At 34.4% G+C, this 18,785-nt stretch overlaps 1 protein-coding gene and 1 long non-coding RNA gene across 15 annotated transcripts; one reads left to right on the top strand and one right to left on the bottom strand.

Annotated features, from left to right (window-relative positions):
* The first annotated feature begins 759 nt into the window (after window positions 1-759).
* LOC102583868 (uncharacterized) lies at window positions 760-13,351 on the top strand. Of its 9 annotated transcripts, none has more exons than XR_001473958.1 (7): window positions 915-3,250; window positions 4,016-4,073; window positions 4,640-4,919; window positions 6,023-6,092; window positions 6,291-6,357; window positions 8,892-8,997; window positions 12,421-13,351. It is a non-coding gene; the product is annotated as an uncharacterized lncRNA (long non-coding RNA). The 9 variants fall into 9 exon arrangements; XR_001473963.1 differs by having other exon boundaries at window positions 4,647-4,919; XR_001473956.1 differs by lacking the exons at window positions 915-3,250; window positions 4,016-4,073 and adding an exon at window positions 760-908 and having other exon boundaries at window positions 6,281-6,357.
* LOC102582884 (MADS-box transcription factor 23-like) lies at window positions 4,923-17,649 on the bottom strand. 6 transcript variants are annotated; one of them, XM_006351643.2, is made up of 9 exons: window positions 17,554-17,649; window positions 16,836-17,034; window positions 15,322-15,397; window positions 7,914-7,975; window positions 5,975-6,074; window positions 5,803-5,844; window positions 5,646-5,726; window positions 5,356-5,510; window positions 4,923-5,223 (listed from the first exon to the last, which is right to left on the bottom strand). In XM_006351643.2, exons 2-9 carry the CDS (start codon window positions 17,015-17,017, stop codon window positions 5,196-5,198), a joined length of 726 nt encoding a protein of 241 aa, XP_006351705.1. In that variant the 5' UTR covers window positions 17,018-17,034; window positions 17,554-17,649; the 3' UTR covers window positions 4,923-5,195. The 6 variants fall into 6 exon arrangements, with proteins under 6 accessions (XP_006351705.1, XP_015166107.1, XP_006351706.1 ...); XM_015310621.1 differs by having other exon boundaries at window positions 5,803-5,838; window positions 16,836-17,037; XM_006351644.2 differs by having other exon boundaries at window positions 5,685-5,726; window positions 16,836-17,037.
* Between the last annotated feature and the right edge of the window lie 1,136 nt (window positions 17,650-18,785).

Raw genomic sequence — 18,785 nt, forward strand, 5'->3', positions numbered from 1 at the left:
CTATAAATTTGATGTAAATATAAGATACAAATTTTCTTTTACTATTCTTTATTTTTGTCAATTGCAAAAATATCTGAAATTCACAAGCGAGATCTAAGAAGCATAAAACATAAGCAAACTTTAACATTGAGGCAGTTTGAAAGATTCTTATTTTTGTCAAATATTTAATAATTTTTTTAATTGAATTTAACAAGAAAATGCAGTTTTTTGGGGACAATAATATTTTAAGTACACTAAGAGGGTGTTTTGATTGGCTTAAAATAAGTTACGAAATGTTTGACAAGGTAAAAAATGACTTAAAAATAAGTCAGAAACCAAAAGTAGGTCTCCCTTTATTTTTTATTTTTTGACTTAAAAATTATTTTAGTTTGACCTTTTATTTTTAATTTAAAAACTAATTTTTTAAAGTCAATTCAAACGGCTCTAATTTGCCATGTGGAAATTAAAATACACAACTTGTGTTGAAAATGTATATTTGTAGCTTTGGTGATATTTTAATTGTTTATCTCAATTTTATGATTTGAGGTATTTTAATTACATTCAAAAAATTTAAAAATAGATTATAATAATATTTTATTAGAAAAAATGAGCGAGGAATATAAAAACCGGTCATCGCCATCGGCATTTCAAGAGAATCTGAACGGATGACTAGAGGCCGGGTCTATAAAAATATGTTGCAATGACAAAAGTGCCCCTGTGTTGATATGCTTATAAAAACTTGTCTTTTTTCTTGATACGGAAGCCTTCTTTTCATTAATATTTTAAATCCAATGAACCTCCAGATATTTTCTTCTCTCTCCTCCTCCCTCTGTTCTACCAAATCACTGTGTGTAATGGTGGATACATTCTTTGTTTGTCTGTCTGTTTTCTTCAACTATCTCTCCTCTTCCCCTCTACATTGACGACAGGTACGCTTCTAAATTACATGCATTCTTAACGTACCATTGATTTATTCTTCTTGATTCAGTTTTCTCAATTTCTTGTTTCATGTTAACAATTCTTCTTCTTTCTGGGCTGTCTTGGAATCTTTTTTGGTGATGCAAGTTGTTTTTCAATAGATCAAGAAAGTAGTAGTAATTGATTCTTTTGTTCTTATAGCTACTTGTCCGTTTTCCTTAATATGAAACTCACTGCTTTATTTTAATAGTTTTCTAATGATTCTTAATTGCTATGGAGCTTTATTAGTTGTGTTTTTTTTCTCGTATGACTACATAGGTAATTAGATCATCTGATTATGAAATTTACTGCACCCTTGTTTTCTTGATATGTTTTACTTGAGCTGAGCGGGGTAAGGCTAAGGCTGAGACTCCACCTGTGGGATTATCCGGTGTTTTTTGTTGTAATTTTAGGCAGTGGTTTAATACACTGCATTCTTGTGTTTGATACTGTGGTGGTTATTGATTCTCTTGCTAATTCATGTTGAACTAAAAGAAACTTAAAGAAGCTGAAACATCCCGCCTTTTCTTTAATAACCTTCTACAATCTTGAACTCTGAATTTTCTTGAACATTCAGTTTTCTTGATTTTATGAATTTCTTGATTCATGTCATGTTAACAATCTTATTCTTTATGGGCTGTCTTGGGATTTTTTTGGTGATGCAAGTTGTTTTTCAATAGATCAAGAAAGTAGTAATTGGTTTTGATTCTTTTGTTCTTATAGCTACTTGTCCATTTTTTTTAACATGAAATTCACTGCTTTATCTTGAATAGCTTTTTAATGATTCTTAATTGCTATGGAGCTTTATTAGTTGTGCTTTTTCTTTTCTTTCCGTATGACTACATAGGTTATTAGATAATCTGATTATTAAATTTATCACATGCTTGTTTTCTTGATATGCTTTACTTGAGTCGAGGGTCTATCCAGAATAGCCTCTCTACCTTTACAAGGTAGGGATAAGGCCGAGCCCCCACTTGTGGGATTATACGTTGTGTTTTGTTGTTGTTGATTTTGAAATTTAATGTACTTAGGAGATATTTTAGGCTGTGGTTTCAATACATTGCATTCTCGTGCTTGATACTGCGGTGGCTATTGATTCTCTTGCTAATTCATGTTGAACCAAAAGAAACTTAAAGAAGCTGAAACATCCCACCTTTTCTTTAAATAACCTTCTACAATCTTGAACTTCGACTAAGTCTCAGGATTGTCAATTTTTATGCTCTTTATAGGAGAAGTGTTAGAAGCAAATGAGTTTAGGCACATTCTATATCTAGGGGAAAGTTGGGATAGTTTTGTTGTTTTTGTAATCATGGGCATGTCTTTGCATAGTTACTGATGTGATTTAATTTTTTACCATATCAAGCAACTAAAAGTCTAAAACTAGTGGATAACCTTTAAGCTGCCACAAATGTTGAAGCAAGTACTTGCGGATATTGCTTGATTTATCTGGTTCCTTCATAAACTTGATTATTGTGTTGGTCAGGAGGCCGATGATAAAATTTTGCTAGTTTTTCTCGATGTAGTTAGGTGGTTAACATATCACGCAACTATAAAGTGCAACAAGTTTGTTTTGTAATTATGGCGGAGAAGAACAAAACCAATTGGCTAAAAATGTACTTCAAATAACCCTATAATTGTGAGTTTGAGCCTCTTGGAGTGGTGGATATTTGTCAAGTTCAAATTTGAATGGGTTCCCAGATTTCTTTCATGTGGATTAGATTGGGTGGTTTAAGTGGAGTGTTGGTCCACTAAAAGGTCACTGTATCACTGTTGTGTGCTCTTTTTGAACATGAATCTCGAGGGCATCATCATGTTGGGGCTTCGTGACTGGTTCTCTGCCTGAGCATTGAAAGGATGAGCAGTGGAAGGATGACAGCTGGTAGTTTGTGTCCAGTGAATGGCAGAGATTTTTGGTTCATCCAACGTATAATCACGAGGAATACACTGGTTTTATTGAAAAGCTATGTTGGGTTGAAAAAGACTGTGTTGGGTAGAAAACCTAACTTCTCTTGCTCGCGACTCCTTTATCCTTCTATCTTATTTCCATTGATTTTTTTTATTACTCCCATCTCAAGGCATTGTCGCTTTTGATTCCCTGCTGGTTTCCCTAATGCTCGAATTAGTAACACTATCTCCCATTTACCAAACAGATCACATATCATAATATCCCATGCATACTCGTTCTAGTGAATCTTTCAACGTTAACTTGAAAGTACACACAACATTCCCAGCTCCGGCAAATGAAGTTTCTTCTTGTCAAGTGCTCAAGTAGTTCCTTCTATCATCGAGATAGAATCCCCATGCTCAAATGAAGGTTCTTCTTGCCTTTATTTTAATGGAAGTGATGTTTTCTTATTGTTTCACATTTTATTTTATTCCATATAAATTTCAGAAAAAGTTGTGCCAATATTAGTTATAAAACACGTGATACTAAACTCTTGCATAACCTTTGATAAAAAGGTAACTAAAATGCTGCATTAGTAATGTTGAGATTATATTAGTAAAGAAAAGTTCTATAACGTAAAAAAATGCTGTAAGTAATGCAGAGTTTTATACTGAAATCAATTTTCCTTATTCCTCAAATGTAACCACCGCTGCTGGTTGCTGTTAAACATACTTTTATAGATAAAGTAGCACTTTTTGAGTACATAATAAATTTTACTTGTCACTTTAAGGTTGCAAATGCTCACAGTACGTTGAATGAAATTCCACTAGATCTTGAAACTTTGAAACATTCAGAGTGTTATGCTTTTCTTTTTGGTGACTTCATTTATGTGATGGATGATGCCGATTTTTATGTGCCTTAATTCTTCTCACTTGGGCTTCCAAGCGTATACATCCACTTTTTATACTTTTGGATGCATTGCATTGAGCATGTATATGTTCTTATCATAAGTTGCGTGCAATGCTTTTATTATGTACTGTGAGCATATGCAACCTTAGTGTATGGATGTCCTTCTTGCTATTGGTCCTTCTGATATAGTATAGATGTCCCAAAAGGCAAAACCTCATTTGCTGGTGATCCTTTGCTATCTATTTGATCTGTCTGATCATTTTAGATTTACCTTTTGCTTTGCAGATGAATTTCCTAACTACATCAGCTGGACTTCTTTTCCTTCTATTTTTCTTCCTCATAGGTGAGCTGAAAACTTTGAAAAAATTTCCCTGTAATTGCACTCAACTCCCAGCCTAGGATTCAGTTAGCCAAATGTAGCAACTTGCTTGTATAGCCGTGTAGTGATTAGTCAATTTTCCCTCCTGGCTTAAGGTTGAGTTAACTAAAGTAAACTTGTCTAAGAGTAGTTAATTTCTGGTCTTTGAAAGTTGACCCTATTGTAGTCTCATGTCTGGAGCTAAAAGTCAATGTTCTTCTTAGTTTGAATTGGCTGACAAAAAGAGGTGTCTGATGAATTAGTATATCTTGTCCAACTTCCCGTTTTCACAGGGTTTCGGCGGCTCTTAATGTTTCACGTGCTTAATTGTGGGTGATTTTGATGCATTGCATGTAGGAGTTGTCGGTCCTTATAACAATAGAAACATGCTCATGAATACTTATAAAATGATCCTAATGTTAAACTTTATCCGGTCAGATTTTGCATTTTCAGCATTTATTTTTTCCTATTTCGATTGGTTTGACAGCATCGTTTGGTTCACTGATCGAATTTTGGCAATATGTTGTAGTTGTGTAACCTTTATGTTATAGTTTGCAGGATAGTGCATTACTAGTATCTTGAAGCATTCAGAAAAAGAGAGTGTATGGAAGCCTTCTTAGTCTATAAGATGAGCATTCTCACAAAAAACCTGAGAATCTTACAATATTGAGTTCAAATTTCTGGAGTCATTCTTTTAAAGGGGCTCTTGAGCAGAAACGGGAAATTAAGCCATGGAACTCAAATAAAATTTCTTCCGAGTTTGATGCAGCCTTGTACAGTTCCATGAAACCAAGTCTTATTTGAGTCATCCTGGATGGGCACCAATCACAGGTATTAATGTACAACCATTTTCATTCAACACATATAATACTGAAGCAAACCTTGACAAGTCACAAGTGATAATCCTCATGTTTTTATTCTTAGTTTAAGTTAAATTACTTTACATAGATAACTTCTGCATGTTCACATCAATCATAAAACTCTCCAACATATCAGCAGAGCATAGTCTCCTCAGGCTTGATGAACTTTTTCCTTCTAGCTTGATCAAGAATGGGATTCATAGAAGTGTCTTTTAGATGTAGGTCTAGTTGAGAAAACAGAGAGCTATCAGTCTTCTGTGTAGTGCAGTTGTAGCCTGTTTAAAAAGTAATAGTGGTGGAGTTAATGTCACGTTTTCTCTATTGCCCTCTGAGGGAGGGATCAAATTATGGGAGTGGGGGAGAAGCGAGAGTTTGAAGCATGACTAATTATTCTGATAGGAATTTACCCAAGTTGCATGACACTTGTTGATGTTCCATTCTTTTGTGTTTGTGGCTGGCTTAGCTGGAGATTGATTGGTGCATGTAGGTCATATCCATTGCTGATTGTATGTGTGGCCTGCACACCCCCATTTGGTGCACTTTCATATCCTTGCTCAGAAATCTGAATAGATAAGTTTTCCTTAGATCAAGGTCAAGGACATCTATGCGTGTGGTAAAAGTTTAATGTAAAATCACATTTTTGTGGTGCATACTGCATACTCAAACAACAGTTGGAGAATACTCTCTAAATTAGTACCTTCTGCAATTCTGTGTACTCTTGTCGAATAAGGTTTACCTTTTTATAGAGTTCTATATTTTCTTGATGAATAAGATTGCCCTGTAGAAGCAATATTAATCATCTTGGTGCAAAGATTAAAGACATATGGAAGTTGTTATAGTTTTTCTGGTAAGACCTTCTGATTTAGTTCTCTGATTTCATCCGTCAGAATCTGCTCCTGCAAGAAAAGAGTAATACATTTAGGATCCTTATAATAAAAAAAGGAGTAATACTTTTGGGAGAGATCGTTGACTTGATATTAGCATAAGTTTCATGAACACAGAAGAATTTAAATGTGTAGATTTTACCTTTTGCTTTCGAACGCCTTTCAAACTCATTTCAATTTGGTTTTCCAGATTTGTTAGATCTTTGGTGTTGAGTCCAGAAAGTTCTTGACCCAAAAGCTGCCTGTGGTTCATAAAAAAGGTGTTAGTTAAATTATTTCTCCCTTCAGTTTACTAAGCTTGATCTATGACAATGAAATTTACACGATTTATAGTGACTTTATAATTGCATGTTAAGCATGCTTACAACTTCGAATCATGCCCTGTAGCAAAGTAAAAGGAGATGTTCATCTTCATATTTTCAATAATTATTCTTCTCTTTTCTTGGAGTTATTCACAGTAACACATGGAAGAAAACATTGCAATTTCAAATCTTGGGTGTCATTTCCTAAGTAATTCTTGGATTTGTAAGTTTTTATATTCAGAATTTTTCCAAGTTCTTTCTTAATTGAATTAATTTATATGATATTTGAGTTTGACTAGTCTTTGCCTTTTTATTTAATCTTTTTGCATCTACATTTATAATTTATTGGTGCAGTGGTTCTTATTACTAACAATCAATCACTAGCAACCAAGCAGTAGAAAATTATTTCTCTGTTCAGAATTCTTTTGTGCACTTATAAATTTTGTATGTCCATAAATTGCTATATAGGAGTGCATCTTATGTCCTCCAAAATCAATAATCATGGCATCTTTATGTTGTTCTGTTTTCACAGCCTTTATTGCCTTGCACCATAAGTCTTTTACCAGAAACCCTGAATTACAATTATGCTTGAGAAGATTGAACCTTAGAACAACATGAATTTGGAGCATCTTTGTTGGGGTTCTGTTTTCCAATTGTTTATTTTCCCCGAACCATAAAAACTAACAAAAGAAACTTTGAGAAACCACAAGGAACTGTTTCAACAGTAAAGAAGAACCCCCTTAAATGCCTTTTGTCTTCTCATATGTGTGCCTCGGATTACAGTTAGTACCTCAAGATGGCTTTTATTTGTTTGAGGTAAGTCAAGGAAAAAAAGTGAAAGTGAAAGAGGTGATTAAATGGGATGTCTTGCATTTTCAAAGGATAGATAATAGGTCAAATGGAATCAACAATGCTATATATTTTGGCTTTTATCATACTCAAATCTTTTTTTTTTCTTTTTCTGTTTCTTCCACATTTGCCAGTAGAGTTGTACAGTAGAATACATTTTGTATTTCCAACTACCAAGTACCCTTCAGGGTGGCCCAGTGGTTTGGGGTTGGGACTTCCATGTTGGAGGTCTCAAGTTCGAAACCCCCTGCCAGCGAAAGCAAGGGGTTTGCCTTCTGGGTCGAGCTCGTCGCACCGGGCTTGCCTAGTGCGGGTTACCTCTCCTATGTGGTTTGCGAGCTATTGCATAGGAGCGGGGTTTTTACCCCGTGCGCACCCAAAGGGTAGCGGCTGCGGGTTTCCCTTGTCATAAAAATAAAATAAAATTCCAACTACCAAGTAAAATATTCTAAATAATTGTACTACTCCAACCTCTCCAAGTGTCCAAGGAACTTTACACCTTATAGAGATGCCTGCTAGATCACAAAATATTTCCAACTTACATACTTTTTGTGTGGCAATAGTTACTTCCTCAATTATGAGTGTAGCTAAAGTTTTGTCTTTGCAAAAATGTGTAATGATTCACAAAGTTGTCCTTGGGATCTAAGTTAAGCAGCTTATCAACCTCCAAAATTGAGGTCAGGGTTTGAATCATCAAGAGGAGCAAAGTAGGGAAGGGTCATTCTTGACAGTGGGAGAGGCTCGTGCTAAAAGATAATTAAAAAATATCTCCACTAAAATAGTTTACCCTTTAGATAAGGTGATTCACATAATTCAAAAAATTAAAAGGTATCAAATGCTCACCCTGTAGTGTGTAAAGGCATCATACTGCTTAATCTGTAGCTTATACAACAAAAGATCCTATGGCATCAAGGCATGTAGAAGATATACCTGTGATTTTCTTGCAAGTAATGCAGCTGCTGCCTCAGACTTGCTACTTCCCTTTGCCAAAACTAGCCAAAAAAACAAGAGAAAAAGTAGAACGAAGTTTGTTATTACTAATTTAAGTTGACGAGTGCTAGATTAGGATAATACAACAACCAAAACAACATACCCAGTGTAATCCACAAGTGGGGTTTGGGGAAGGCAGTATATACGCAGACCTTAACCCCCTACCTTTGGAGTTTGGAGGTAGAGAGGGTGTTTTTGATAGACCCTCATTTCAAGGATAAGCAAGCAGTTCAGGAAAAGAAATAATACAAGTGAAGAACCCACGACAAAATACTAAAAATAGCATGACAACATTCCGGGAAAAAGGAACAATAACTACAATATAATAATACTATAATCGAAGTACAAGAAACAACATATCGGAACAGAAATCGAAGAACAAAAAACTATAAGAGTAATACTACGACTACTAGTATGGAATAATAAGTGAGACAACGCTCAAATACCTACTCGCTTTCTACCATAATCCGTGTCCTCCATTGCCTCCTATCTAAGGCCATGTCCTCTAGTAAATGAAGTTGTGCCATGTCTTGTCTAATCACATCTCCCCAATGTTTCTTCGACCTACCTCTACCTCTCTTGAATCATTGTACTCCACCTCCATTCTTCGGTCATTTTGGCTGTCTTAAGAATGACATTAAACAACCTAGTTAGTCACTCCAAACTTGCCTTGCCCGCACTCTTCCAAAATTCCACAGAGATCTCATCTGGCCCGATTGCTCTTCCCCTTGTGCATCCTACGAATAGCACTCTTAACCTCCTCCAAATTTATGCACCTACAATACCCCAAGTTGCGACTCACGTGCTCCGAATCTCCCAGCACAATGCCTCTGTCCCTTTCTTTGTGAGTGCTAGATTATAGGATGATAGGATGAAATAAATAGAATGCTTATTAATTCAACTATTTTCCATGAATAGTGCTTGGTGATTATTACAGCCCATGATAAATTCAACTATTCAAGAAAATCATCAAAGGGTGAAACCTACTGGTCAATGTAGTGGGAAGCGGAGGCAAAAACACCAGGTGATTTTTTTTTTCATTTGTTCAAGTTTTGGTGAATAGAGTTATTTGTACTTGTGCTAGCAGGTACCCCATGAAATTAGTTGAGGTGCGTGCAAGTTGATCCGTATATCACGGTTATCATAAAAAAGTACTTTGAAATGACGAGCACCACTTTAATAGTTGAGGTCAAGTATATAAATCCTTTATTATACCTGTTTTGATTTATTCAAACCCATCTATGATTCACACTTGTGTAACTTTGGATGTTTATAAGCAAACACATTTTAAAAAATCGGATCTTGATCAGTAATCTCAATTTGAAACGAACGAAATTATGATGTCCTATCGTGAAGAAACTAATGAAAGTGTGGGGTGATTTTCATGTACCTATCAACTTTAAAGTTGAATGAGATAAGAGTGTGTTTTGGAAATGCAGTCAGGTGCACGTCTTCAAGTAACTCATTCCAATTTTAGAAGACATCAACTATAGTACAAGTGTACAGAGAAGAGGCTTAGAAGTTGGAGTGTTCCAGGGGAGATAAATCTTATAAGGTGAACTGTCTGTAAGAAATGGCTTCTAATCTTCAAGAAGCAAGAAAGGAACCTTTGTTACAACTTACAATTGCTTAACATGGATTAAAAACTAGCTTCTTACAAAATTTACATTTGAATCCTTGTTCTCTCAGTACCTTAGACATTTGGGATCTTTGTAGTTTCAACAGGCAACCTATTTTGGGGATCTGTGACTATTACTGGAAATTAGGAGTATTGACGCCCTAGGAATAACAATGTGGAAAGTGAGCAATGGAGCATATATAATGTGAGGGGATTTTCCCTTCTTATATTTGCATACTAGGAGTACTTTCCACTTGTCCCATGTGACTACTGGCCTAATGAATAGTCTTCTCCTTCCTGGATTGGGTTATCTAATCTAGTCTAGAATATCATCTGCACAATCTTTGTACCAAGTGGACCCTAGTCTTCAGGGAGAAAGAAGCCTTTGTTGTACGATTGCTAGCCTGGTTGTAGAAATAATCTCTTATCCCGCAACTTTCTCTGCATCGTTGTATGTCAGGACTGTAGACATTTTGGATCTCTTAGATTTTAATCTTACCCCTATGATAGTATGTATTACTTACACCTCTGATAGTAGATCCTATATCGAGTTAGCTGGGGTTGAGACATCCTTCAATCCACTCAAGGCATTCTTTGATAGACTAACAAACTATCCTTTGATGGATTTTTGCTAAAATATTCTCATCCGGACCTTCTCCCCAGCATTGCAGATGTCTATTGTCATTTCATTCTTCTATAAATGCAATTTAAAAGAGACATTAGATCCTGGTCTCAGACTCTGAGCGCAATGGATATATAGGATTCTGATAGCAGAAGTCAACTGATTTGAAATTAAGGCTTTGTTGGTCAACTAGATTATGGATTTAGCTTATGTGAGATAATCAGATTCTAAACTCAGGCTTATCATGGCAAAATGATGGTATTACTTTTTCTGCTTGCCCACCAAATTATCTCACCTTGCAGGCAGATTCCATTAGGTTATATTCTCTAGTCGATGCATGTGGTGGAGTACAATTAAATTGTAAAGGTGAGCATTACTGGTTTTTATAACCACCTTATTTTCCAATAACTTCATTTCAGCCATCATGACTGAATGACGGCACCAGAACTTTTGTTCTCAAAGCTAGTGTAGTATGAACTGCGGAAAAAACTAGATTGAGTACCCGTACCAGTTCTTGTCCTTAAGATTCTTAGAATATCAGTTTTCCAGTGTGCATCTGTTTGATTGGGGGGGGGGGGGTTTTTTTTTGTAATTTTGGATCTCTTAGATTTTAATCTTACCCCTATGATAGTATGTATTACTTACACCTCTGATAGTAGATCCTATATCGAGTTAGCTGGGGTTGAGACATCCTTCAATCCACTCAAGGCATTCTTTGATAGACTAACAAACTATCCTTTGATGGATTTTTGCTAAAATATTCTCATCCGGACCTTCTCCCCAGCATTGCAGATGTCTATTGTCATTTCATTCTTCTATAAATGCAATTTAAAAGAGACATTAGATCCTGGTCTCAGACTCTGAGCGCAATGGATATATAGGATTCTGATAGCAGAAGTCAACTGATTTGAAATTAAGGCTTTGTTGGTCAACTAGATTATGGATTTAGCTTATGTGAGATAATCAGATTCTAAACTCAGGCTTATCATGGCAAAATGATGGTATTACTTTTTCTGCTTGCCCACCAAATTATCTCACCTTGCAGGCAGATTCCATTAGGTTATATTCTCTAGTCGATGCATGTGGTGGAGTACAATTAAATTGTAAAGGTGAGCATTACTGGTTTTTATAACCACCTTATTTTCCAATAACTTCATTTCAGCCATCATGACTGAATGACGGCACCAGAACTTTTGTTCTCAAAGCTAGTGTAGTATGAACTGCGGAAAAAACTAGATTGAGTACCCGTACCAGTTCTTGTCCTTAAGATTCTTAGAATATCAGTTTTCCAGTGTGCATCTGTTTGATTGGGGGGGGGGGGTATTTCTTATGTATAGTTTGTTGAAACAACAGAGGCTCCATCAACCAGCATCTGTAACTCTCTGGAGATGATGACCTGAATCAAATATCTGATAAGTTAAGTGGTACATTAAGCAGATGGATTAGTATTCTATCAGGCGGAAGAGTTGACATGTATAGCTCTGTACTACTGATTGACAATGAGGGATTGGAAAAACTTCATAAAACATGTTTTCTAATTTGTAATGAGTGTGTGAGATATGTTTCAGTAGAAGGTTAACAGTCTATGATAACTATAGATGACCGCTCTAAGCGACCAACTTGGAAGAATAAGGCTATCGCCTTGACCAAGTTTAAGAACCTGACAATGAGTAGTAAGGGGGACAGGAAAAAATGGGACAACAAGATAGGCGGTGAGTTAGGGATATAAAGACACCAGGAAACAACTAACAGTAAATAAGCATGAATAAAACAGCAAAGGAAAATAACCTGAAGATAGCAGAACCATGGGAGGAAGGAGATACATGAGAGGCAGTATGAGAACAAAAGTAGGGAAGTAAGTAGAAGAGAAAAGAGTATCAACCAACACATGAAGCTCCCATTACAGGGTAGCACTGCACACCACCATAAGCATGTGAACGTCTTATCAAGGGTAGCTTTTTATTAAATTCCCAAGCAAGTAGAGAGGAAAAATGCAGCAGATAAGGCAGCAATAACATCCATCACATCAACAAAGTGTAGGAAATTTCCCCTCCTCGCCTAGTCAGGAAAGATCACAAAGACACACAAGCCAATGTTCTCTTTATCCTTTCTCAATTAACTTCCTTATTTACATTTAGTGTATCTTTTCAAAAGCTATATATTATTAACGTTTCTAACAACTCTAGTGTTGTGTTTGTTTCTTCTAGGAATTAATCACTCTCATATTCATGTCAAGGAGATATATACCAACCGTAAGTTTCGAGGAATTGACAAATCTGGTGTATACAAACTAAAACCCGGTGTAGGGCATTGTCCAATGGCAGGTGTTCCGTTGATATTTCCTGTCCACTCTTGGCACAAAAGGAAGAACACAATGAAGTAGGGTAAGGTTAGCTAAAGGATTTGATGGGGCTAAGGATGGTTCCAAAAAGAGCAGCTACTTTAGATGAATGCTACTGCGATTGCACTCTTTACTTGCATGTATGAAATTGACATTACATGTATCCTGTTCGTTTGAGACTTGTTGCTGCAAGACTGCCGTGAGCCATGATAAAGATGGGTGAACTAGAGATCAAAGGAATGAAAAGAAGCTGATAGCATAATACACGAGTAGTTTGGGCCAAGAATAACCTTGATCATCATGAGAACTTTCCTGACCATCCCTAAATCCCAATGAAAGCCTTTAATTGGGGCTTTGCTGGAAAAACCTGCTTAAAAAACCTTATGTTGTTCTTGAGGAAAGCTATATGGACATGTGTGAAGACCAAGAGCGATTATTCACTTCTCTTCTTCCATGGTCCAAGTGTGGGATAAATTGATTCTCCATTTGTATTTAGATTTTTGTCTTTGTATTTTCTCAATTCCAAACCCTTTTTTTAAGTCCTACCTTGAAAGGAACATACAATGAGATCGTACCTGGATAGAGATGGTGGTCTTACTCTGATGTCTCCAAGCTGGCCATAATAGAATAGCTAGGTGAAGCAGTCGATAGATAGCAGGTTGCTTACAAACTCAACCATTTTAAACACAATTGCTACTTTTTTCTTGTCATTGACTGAGTGGTAGTTTTCGTCCCTGTCAAATAAAGATGACTCCTAGAGAGTTACCAAAATATGAAGTTCTCTTCTTTCTTTTTGATACTTGGTTGACAGGGCCTTTCCCAGTGAGCGCATTCAATTCTAAAGTCCATTTCTTATTATTAGAAGCAATATAGTGGCTGCCTTTGAGGAAAAGATACTTGCTCTTGGTGTTAGCATAAATATGGAAGTCAATTAACTGGGGTTGGGGGAGCATTTGGTGACAAATTGATGTGAGAATACATAATGGTAAGTTAAGTGATAAAAATTACCAAGTAGTAAGTTACATGACAAAAAATTGTATAAAGAAAAATATACACGCTGTGTGAGTAAGCTCTCATTTGTTTTCACTTCGTCTCAATTTGAAGCCTTCAGAGCTTAGGTTGTTAAGTGCGCTTGTCTATATTGAAATTTTAACACTTGGTGGAAATATATTTTAATCATTAAGATGTTTAATAGTAAAGTTTAAATATCACTATGAGACATTTTTGTGTGGATACTTTGCACCATTACTCTATCCTCAATCACTAGTAACCACCTTTGTCATCATCATCATTGTTAACTATCAATGTCGTTGTCAATCACTAACCGTCTCTGTCATCACAACTACTGGTAACCACTATTATTATTGTCAGTTGCTACCACACTTACCACATGTATCATTATAATTATATTCACTGCCCCTATCACCGTTATTGTTGCCGCCACCACTACTACTATCAACATGCCACTATTGCGACCAATTTTTATTACTAACCACCTCCACTACCATAACTAGCACCAGCTACACCACTGTTAGCTAACCACCAATATATTGTCAACCACCACATATTCTTTAGCCATCACTATCAACACCACCAACTACTAACAATCACAACTATCACCATGAACTGTTACCATCATGTCAACAATTCGAGAACAACTCCTAAGTCAATTAAGGATAAAATGTTGGAAACTTATTGGTAAGGAATTGATAGAGAAATTTATAAACCCAAATAGAATAGAAAAATTGTCTGGAAAAATTATGATGATAAAGATCATAATGAAAACTATAACATCAACCATTGTCATCATTACTAGTCACTAATATCCGCAACGACTACAAACCATTTACATCATTACCAGGAACATAAATGTAACAATCTTTTTTTATTAAATTTATAGCATTTTATAGTTAATTACTTATTCTGTTGAATTGTACATTTATTATGCTTACCAATAAATAATTTATGCATAAGAAAAATAAACAGTTATATATTGTGATTTGGTATTAAAATCTACCGATATCTTAATTATTCAGATATTCATTTTATTTCAAACATTTTAATCTTAATAAAATCAAGTAACACTCAATCTTTTGACATGAATATAAGAATTAAGAACCAATCAACTACAGTATAATCAATACACTTATCGAGTAAAAGTACTGTAAAGTTACATGAGAGCATGCAGTCCCCCATTTTTTCAAGATTACATAAAAATATGATCAGTCGACTTTAGCCATAGATTTTAGTTTTAAAATTTGCAATACTTTTTTGGAAATTATTTCAAATGAGCATTTGTTTATCAAATTAGCTCAATATTTCACCATTAATTAATTATAAAAATTTGAAAAATAGATGTTAGGAGTTTTTCAAGTTTTGACTCCTAACAGAATTACTAATATGCTTTCATGTTCAAATATAACATCAACTTTCAAATAACCCTTTTTTAAGCTTAATTTCAAAACTATGTTTCATCAAAATATCATTTAATTCATATCCAAACACCTACTTAGTTTGAGATAAATATCTACTCGAACATTATATTAATGAGTTATAACTCCGTACACTTATTAGTTGTGATGTACATAAATTGATAAGATATCATAGATTATAAGAAAAAATACATATCCCACATTGGATATACAAGTTCATGTAATTAAAAGGGTTTTAGAATAGCATAAATAAAAAGAACATATTATCCATATATATATACAAGGACATCCAAAAGGTATTAACATACACTTTGTGGAAACAAAAATCAGGTTACCTTGACCTCTGACATGGGATTCATGTTATTATTCTCCTCCTTTATCTTGTTGTATCTATCAATTGTAGACCTCATGCTGATAACAATACGAAAAATATAACTGTGTCAACATCTAAAATTCTATACATTAACATTATCAATTAAAAAGTTACACTATTCAGTCACTCAAAAGATAATTATCGGTGCCTATTGTCTTTAATATAAGTAAGATTAATAACTTGAAAAATAAAAGTGTTTCACTAGCTAAAATGCATCGCAATTCGCGCATATAGTCAGTTGTATTTCGTATTGTTCCATCAAACAGAATTCTATTTGGGCAAATTGAAGCAAAATATACACATAAACAAAGTCACGCACAAAAAATAAGATATTTGATCATGCATGCGTCTAAAGAAGCTGGGTTATGTAGAAAGGTACTGTCGTAAAAGTATTATCTATGGAAATCTCTTTATATAACATGTTTGTATATCACTATTTTTCCATTAAAAAATTTCAGTGAAACATTAAGTGGATATTCTCAACGATATTTTGATACAATCAGTGAAAAAAAGAAAAAATAATAGTGTTTTCACACAGAAAAAATATGAAGTATGGAATTTGTTTCCTATCATGCTTTTCCAGTCTTAAGTGAAAATTATGTTTTATAACACAAATTTCATATTGATTTGCGTTAGAAAAAACTTTTGTTTGTAGTAAGTATATATTCATTGATGTATATATCTATGCAGAGGCGAATATAAGATTTCTAGATCATGAGTGCACCACTTAAAACGGAATTTTTTTTTTGTATTAAGCGGGAATTGATTCTTAGTCCTAGGGGAATCTTAGTAGCTCATATTGATTACCTGAACTCCCACCTTATTGGTGAGAGTTCTATTCCTCATATCGTAATCCCTTGCTCCTTCCCTACCCACATTTTTTTAAAATAAAAATAAAAATTTAGTCCTAGGTAAAGAGCATAACATCTAACCAAGTGCACCACTTAGCTTTTTTATAGTATGAGTATCGACTGATAATATTATATTAGACTAATTTTTAAAAATATATATATCAATATCTACTTTCAAAAAGAGATCATGAATTTACGTGCCTCAGTATATATTCGCTACTGTATCTACAATTATACTTATACAAGGTAGAATTTTCACAACTTATTATAGCTCGTAAATTTTCTTATTCGATTAATACTACATGCATGTTGTTCCTCCCGTCTAATTTTCAACACCAGTTTCGTGCATATATGTATGATAATCAATCAAAATATATACTGCTGGCAAACAATAAATTAAGTTGGATGTAATATTTGAGTTTTAGATCGATTATCGTAGGATGCACTTACAAATATGCACGTGGAATCCTTGATGCAGGACCACGGTACAAAGTACAAATCAAACTTTGGTATAATTTTAAATGGAAAGGTACCAAGTTGGCAATATTTTAACCAAAAATAATAGTAATAAAATTTAAAATGAAATACTCAAAAGAGGAAGTATGTTGGAAATGAATAAGTAAACCTGTTGTTGGCAAATTCATAGAGTTTTCCGGTGCTTGAGAAAACAATGAGTCCAACTTGAGCATCGCAAAGAATTGCAAGCTCTTTAGCCTTTTTGAGAAGTCCATTTCTTCTCTTCGAGAAAGTAACTTGCCTGCTTGTTGTATTATCAATTCTTTGTATCACTATTTTTCCTCGACCCATCTCTTCTTGATTAAATGCTACTATAACAATAACAGTATAATTTTCATTAATGAAAACCATCACAAGAAAATAATCTCGTGCGAAAATTAGTAAACATTATGAACTATCAAGCCAAATACAAGATTAAAATACATCCATAGTTGATTTTACAAATCCAATTAAAATAGAAAATTGATAAAAGAAAAGGAGAATGAATATATCAAAGCAAAGAATAATATATAGCTTATTAATTTTGAGCAAAAATTAATAAGATTTGGTGGAGTTTCCATTAAAAAAATAATAATAATTATGTTTAGGGTTTTTGACTTTGCTTCTCTCCTTTGCTAGATCAAATCAAAAGGGATTACAAAGAGCTAAAATTAAAATGAATCAAGAACTTGAAAATAATTCTTGAATATGAACAAATTAGAGTAGTACTAGTACTAATCATCAATAATTAAAATTAGAAAGTTTTATGAACAATCAATAACCACAAAAATGGAAATAATACATATGAATTTGAGAAAAAAAAGACAAAAATTAAAAGAAAAACTTACTAATTTGAGAGATTTTGATAGTAGACTGATTCTACAGAGAGAGAGAAGAGAAGAGAAAATACTGGTTTAGTGAAAAAAATAATCTGTTAATTAAAGCTTTAAAATGGAAAGCTTAAGCTATGGTGGTATTTAGAGAGAAACCAGCAGCTTGTTTTGTTCACTAAACCACTTACCAGATATTTTACCTCCCCTACTCGCGCGAGTACTGAATAAATAGCCTCACTCGCTGACACCTGTCTAGAAATATCAATACAACTGCGTTAACGACTAATAGTACGGGTTTAAGATTCGCTGTATTTACGGATTTGCCATTTAGGGACAGATGTTGGGACAACAGCAGGGCGAGTATGCTAAGTTCCGTAATTGAGAAAGTGGGTTTTTGAGAATATCCTCGGACTTTCAGAAGCGGTTTTTCATTGAAGAAAATGTTTTTTTTCAAAATTTTGAGATCGTTCAACAAATAGCTGACTGACACGTTTCGATCTGTCAATGGCTTTTCGCCAATTTAGTGGGGACTTTATTTGTCATTTTTTAATTTTTTGTGACACTTTTTAGAGAAATTTTTATGGTCTAAAATAAGTCATAATATAATGAGCAACTTTCACATGTAACAAACATAAAAATCATATTTGTATGTTATAACTATAGTTTGCATAATTGCGCTTCATAGCAAACATAAATATGTATTTTTCGCTATACATATACAAAAAAAAACAGTTATATAATTTAGCTATACATATACAAAACTGCTTTGGTATACATATACAAAAGATCAATTGTATAATCTGTGTTTATATAAAGCGAGAAAGACAAAAGAAAATTGGGCAGGGGAAGATCGTATTTGTATAATCATAAGTGTATAGGACGAAAATATATGTATTTGTATTTGTATATACAATTTTCTCTCGCTTTATACAAACACAAACACAATGTATACATTTGTGTTTGTATAAAGTGAGAGAGGCGAGTGAGCGAGCGAGATCTGGGAGAGTGGCGAGCGAGATCTGGGAGAGGGGAACGAAAATATATGTATATATACAATTTTCTCTCGCTTTATACAAACACAAACACAATGTATACATTTGTGTTTGTATAAAGTGAGAGAGGCGAGTGAGCGAGCGAGATCTGGGAGAGTGGCGAGCGAGATCTGGGAGAGGGGAGAGAGGGGAACGAAAATATATGTATATATACAATTTTCTCTCGCTTTATACAAACACAAACGCATTTTATAC

Source organism: Solanum tuberosum, unplaced genomic scaffold (assembly GCF_000226075.1).
Source record: "Solanum tuberosum cultivar DM 1-3 516 R44 unplaced genomic scaffold, SolTub_3.0 scf00136, whole genome shotgun sequence".
NCBI classification, from domain to species: domain Eukaryota; kingdom Viridiplantae; phylum Streptophyta; class Magnoliopsida; order Solanales; family Solanaceae; genus Solanum; species Solanum tuberosum.